The sequence below is a fragment of the Schistocerca cancellata genome, chromosome 11 (genome assembly GCF_023864275.1).
Source record: "Schistocerca cancellata isolate TAMUIC-IGC-003103 chromosome 11, iqSchCanc2.1, whole genome shotgun sequence".
NCBI classification, from domain to species: domain Eukaryota; kingdom Metazoa; phylum Arthropoda; class Insecta; order Orthoptera; family Acrididae; genus Schistocerca; species Schistocerca cancellata.
This window is the reverse complement of record NC_064636.1, coordinates 144,804,887-144,810,886: the sequence shown is the minus strand read 5'-3', so window position 1 is coordinate 144,810,886 and position 6,000 is coordinate 144,804,887. Positions and strand designations below refer to the sequence as shown.

General features: G+C 41.5%; 1 protein-coding gene across 1 annotated transcript in view; it reads left to right on the top strand.

The window, feature by feature from the left end:
• The first annotated feature begins 972 nt into the window (after positions 1 to 972).
• The window catches only part of LOC126108366 (piggyBac transposable element-derived protein 4-like), a 64,697-nt gene continuing 59,669 nt past the window's right edge, over positions 973 to 6,000 (top strand). The window contains exon 1 of the mRNA XM_049913580.1: positions 973 to 1,736. Coding sequence (XP_049769537.1) covers positions 973 to 1,736 — 764 coding nt within the window. The remainder of the gene's footprint in view (positions 1,737 to 6,000) is intronic.

Here is a 6,000-nt window from a genome sequence, read left to right as displayed (position 1 = left end):
TTATTAACCCTTTAATGCATACTGTAGCTGATAAGCTACAGACCTCATTTCTTCGATTTATTCCATATGGAGAAACATTTTCGATCAAATTCGTTATGTAGCTAAGTGTATACACTCCGCTGCAGTTTCTAGTAGTTCTTCATAGCGATCATAGATGGCAGGACGAGCTGAAGCAGTTCGACAGTGAGCTGTGTGGACATACTGCCAAGTGTGTGTTTTGGCGGAAAGTTGAGGTGTGTTTTTGGTGTTTGTGCACTGATTTCTGGGTTTGAAAATTACTTTTTCATTTTGAAAACGTAAGTAGATATGGTGTAAACAGTTAATTCGAGTTTCTTTGCGATAGATTTGAAATGAGGCCTGTTTTTGTGTATGTAGCTTATCAGCTACATTTTTCATTTACTGCATTTCAGGCGCTGACGTAAAAATGTCTCGAAAGAGTCAAGAAGAAATGCTTATGGAATCGTTAGAGATTCCAGTAAGCAGTGATGACGATCTTGAGTGTTTCTCTGACGATTCCATTCAAGATGAGATATATGTTGCTCCAGAACCTGTTGTTGTGATAGTGACAGTAGTGACGAAGAAAGTCAAGTACCAGTAATTAGGACTGAAGATGTTTCTGGAACAAGACAATCTGATGTTATAATGAAGGAATCGACGTCACAGTTGTCTGATAATGCTCTGAAACTGCCATGCAGCAGCAAAAACGTTACCAAAAACAGCAGGAGTGTGGTTTGGAAAGATAAACAGTTGATTATTCCCGAACTGCAGTCAAAATTTCATGGCAATACTTCGTTACCAGAAGAAGTAATAAACTTAAATACTCCATACCAATTCTTCAAACATATATTTCCATCTAAATTGTTTGATCTAATTGTCGAAGAGTCTCATAGATACAGTGTGCAGTGTAATCCTGATAGACCAATAGATTTATCCTGTGATGACATAAAAAAATTTATAGGCATCTGTCTCGTAATGTCAATAGTTCATGTACCTAATACGAGGGATTACTGGGGAAAAGTTACTGGTACTCATCTGATCAAGACAACAATGACAGTGAATCAGTATGAGCAAATACGTAAGTTTCTTCACTTCAATGACAACAGTGCAATGATACCCAGGGGTGAAAAAGGTCATGATAGACTCTTCAAGATAAGACCCATAATAGAATTGATGAGATCTCGGTTTCAAACAATACCTGTTGAGGAGTGTGTTTCTGTTGATGAACAGATATGTTCAACAAAGGCTAGAAGTTATTTGAAACAATACATGCCAAACAAGCCTCATAAATATGGATACAAATTATTTGTTATTAGTGCCATATCTGGTTATGCCTATGATTTTGAGATTTTCACTGGAGATGAAAATGAACCAGAAAAAAGAGTGACTGGGGAGGATGACTTGGGAGCAAGTGCAAATGTTGTAGTTCGACTCAGTAGGATACTACCAAGAAATATGAACCACAAACTGTACTGTGACAATTATTACACAAGTCTGCCACTGCTTGTATGGTTACATAAACAAGGAATTAACTCACTTGGGACAGTCAGAAGAAACAGAGTGCCAGACTGCAAGCTCCCTTCAGAAGCTGAGCTGAAGAAAATGGCACGAGGTGCATCAGTAGAGCGCGTCGCAACAGTGGATGGTGTCGACATATCAAATGTAGTGTGGAAAGATAACAAGAGTGTGATGTTGCTTTCTACACTTGCTGGACAGCAGCCTATTCATGAAGCAGGGAGGTATGACAAAAAAACAAAGTCAAGAATAACAATACCTTGTCCACAAATAATTAAGCTCTACAATAAACATATGGGAGGTGTTGACCTTTTTGACAGCATAATGGGTCGACATAAAATTCTTGTGAAAAGTCGAAAATGGTATATAAGATTGTTTTACCATCTCCTGGACATGGGAGTAGTCAATTCCTGGCTGTTGTATAGGAGAGTAGCAGAAACCAAAGGGATTAGGAGAACTATGAAACTCTCCGAATTTCGAATGGAAATTGCTCACTGTTTGTGTCACTCAGGTCAAACTTCAGCAAAACGTGGAAGGCCAAGTAATGAACTCGAATACCAAATACAAGCTAAGAAGACAAAGGGGCCCACAGCACATGTACCTCCACAAGATGTAAGGCTGGATCAAGTAGGTCACCTGCCTTCATACTTGCAAGTGAGACAGAGGTGCAAAATGCCAGGATGCAAGGGATTTTCCTGGGTTCAGTGTAATAAATGTGCAGTTGCATTGTGTTTGCACAAACAAAAGAACTGTTTTCAAACTTTTCATGTAAAGTGATTATCACATGCTTGGGTACAAACCTGTTGGAACTAGATACCTTATTGTTCATATATAAAAGTGTATAAAATATACAATAAATGCTCAATATTTACAACATTAATGTCCTATTTATTATTTTAGGATTTTTCCCTTCCTATACAAAGTATTTAATCATAATCAACAATTAAATTACGAGAGATTTGGTCAAAATTGAGGGAGCAAAATAAGCACATTTATTGTGGCTCGTAAGGTGTTAACTCAAAATGTAGCTGATCAGCTAAAAAGCGATTTTCAACAATAGTGCTTTGTTAATTTAATTTAAAAAATTTTTCAATATTTTTTTCGAAATGGAGGCACTATAAACTAAACATGGTAATTTTTACAGCTTGAAATAAAAAATCATGCATTTAAGGGTTAAATATGCGCCAGGCTGCTTCTTTCCCTTCTACAACGACACTCATCCTCCAGAGTCCTGACCAGAGCAGACTGCCGACACGCGCAGGCACGCGCCGACTACTGCCGACTACTGCTTACTAGCACGGACTGACGACTACTGTCGACTCGCGCAGACAAGCGCAGGCTAGCCACAAGCAACAACTAACTACAAACTACTCTCTGGTCAGAGATTCTCTCATGCCTCGCCCATCGCCGGCAAAGCATACGTCTTACAAGCTTCAATCCGGATCCTTGACAAGGCTGCGTGGTTGATCAGGCTGTAATTTGCGTATGCTGTTTTAAGAATAAAACCCCACAAGAGTGGGCGAGCAGTACGTTTCCTTTACGGAAATCGACAGGAGAAGGTTATCGAGGTCTTGTAACTCATGAATTTGCCCAGTTAGGCTTAAATTTGAAACGTCTTATTGGCTTATCTTTTGATGGTTCAGGAAGTATGCCAGCAAGTATACTGGTCTTCAAGCGATACAGAAGGAAGAAGTAAAAAAAATTTATATTCACGCGTTGTTACGCTCATGTATTAAATTTAGTGCTAGCAGGCGCGTCGTAAAAGCAAGGAATTCGTTTGGGCTCTTGGAGTCTGCCAGTGTATTTATTCACGGATCATTTAAGCACACATCCTTATGGGTGGACAAAATATCGCTAATAACAGCTGGTCAAGACAAATTGCGATGATTTTATCACATCAGAAAAACGTGGTAATGGGCTAGACAGAGCCTCGACCACTATAATGGAGAAAAATTCAAGTGACATATCTTCGAGCATGGAGTTCGAGCCAAAGGTTTCGTTTCAAGCGAAGGTATTGATGGATTCCTGTTTGAAGTTCGGAACTATGCAAACAACCTTCGCATTCAAGAAAGATGTTTGACCTGTCAACCCTGGTAAGTCAATATCCCCAATGTCTTGCATCGGAGTACCTTAGGCCTTGGCGACTTGTCAAAAGTTTGGAAATACGTTTCGCGAAAGCAGTTAGATAATTTTGACAACGTTTTCAGAGCGGCAACTTTGTTTATATCCCAAGTTCAAGGATTAATGCAAGCCGGAACAACTGTTACGGACATTCGGCCCACGCTGACATTACGAAGAATGTCCAAAAACCCGAAGAAACTCTGTGACTTGTGGCAAGACGAGGCGGCACTTCTGTCTGCGGACCCAAAGAGAGTCTATTCTGTTTCCGTCTACAAAGCCATTATTGACGCAGCTTTAGTTAAAACAGATGCAAAATTCAGTCGCAACGAGCATTTAATGAAGCATATCGCTTGTTTGGACCCGAAAAATTAACAGAAATGGGATTCCTAGTGACACATTAAAGTCTCTCGCAGCAGATGCAAATATCGATCGAGAGTTACTGTCAAAACAATGAGAATTGTCCCAAAATATTTTAATGAGCTGCCCAACAATATTTAGGATGAAGACGTTCCAACCAGGCAACAAGGCTTGAATGGCTCATATTCTCAGAGTGAGGAAGAAGGCGTCGGACATAACTAAGATGTCAGATCAATGTGCAAAGGACGCCATTTGTATTTCCCGAAGCGGTTCAGACGACTGCCAAAGTCGCATACGGTGCGCATGTAAACTTCTGTCACAATGTGTCATGCAGTCAGTACGTTCTCCAACTTATACGTTGCTTAATGTGTAATCTTTAGTGACCTGTGAGAGACGATTTTCTGTGTGCTAAAGCGCGTTAAGACGAGGTTTTGGTTTTTACTAGGGCGATTATCTCAAACAGAGAATCGGATCTAATCAGGGATGGCGGGACCAGAAGCTTTCACGATCAAGTTATTGACAGCTTAGCTGAAACTTCTCCTGTTTTTAAAAATTTTTGGTTGAGTAGCTTAGGATGGTCCATTCATAGTCACGATCAGTGGACCACCCTCTCTCTCTCTCTCTCTCTCTCTCTCTCTCTCTCTCTCTATATATATATATATATATATATATATATATATATATATATACTAGACTGTCGTTAATCCGGCCCTCGGCCCTCAGTAGTCCGGCCTCTCAGTAATCCGGCGCACATCCGGAAACACGTGCGCAATGAATTATTGTGCGCAACAATGCTTAATTGAATAATGTTTTATATACTGTACGAGATGCATTCGAGTTCTAAGGCCTCCGATTTTTTTTCTCCGGACTGGAAAGAGATAGAAACATGCGCATTGTTTTAAAATGAGGCCCCGTTCATTGGCAATAAATCCCAGATATGGCAGCACCGTACGGCAGATGGAATTTTACCGCCAGTGGCGAGAATGAGAACTGTTTTAAATACTTAAAATGGCGACGTTTTCCTTACTTGAACAGCATGCAATAATTCGTTTTCTGAATTTGCGTGGTGTGAAACCAATTGAAATTCATCAACAGTTGAAGGAGACATGTGGTGATGGAGTTATGGATGTGTCGAAAGTGCGTTCATGGGTGCGACAGTTTAATGAAGGCAGAACATCGTATGACAACAAACTGAAACAACCTCGGGCTCGCACAAGCCGGTCTGACGACATGATCGAGAAAGTGGAGAGAATTGTTTTGGGGGATCGCCGAATGACTGTTGGACAGATCGCCCCAGAGTTGGCATTTCTGTGGGTTCTGTGCACACAATCCTGCATGACGACCTGATAATTCGAAAAGTGTCATCCATGTGGGTGCCACGAATGCTGACGGACAACCACACGGCTGCCCGTGTGGCATGTTGCCGAGCAATGTTGACGCGCAACGACAGCACGAATGGGACTTTCTTTTCGTCGGCTGTGACAATGGATGAGACGTGGATGCCATTTTTCAAAAAAATGGCTCTGAGCACTATGGGACTCAACATCTTAGGTCATAAGTCCCCTAGAACTTAGAACTACTTAAACCTAGCTAACCTAAGGACATCACACACACCCATGCCCGAAGCAGGATTCGAACCTGCGACCGTAGCAGTCCCGCGGTTCCGGACTGCAGCGCCAGAACCGCTAGACCACCGCGGCCGGCTGCCATTTTTCAATCCAGAAACAAAGCGCCAGTCAGCTCAATGGAAGCACACAGATTCACCGCCACCAAAAAAATTTTGGATAACCGCCAGTGCTGAAAAAATTATGGTGTCCATGTTCTGGAACAGCGAGGGTGTAATCCTTACCCATTGCGTTCCAAAGGGCACTACGGTAACAGGTGCATTCTACGAAAATGTTTTGAAGAACAAATTCCTTCCTGCACTGCAACAAAAACGTCCGGGAAGGGCTGCGCGTGTGCTGTTTCAACAAGACAACGCACCCGCACATTGAGCTGACATTACGCAAC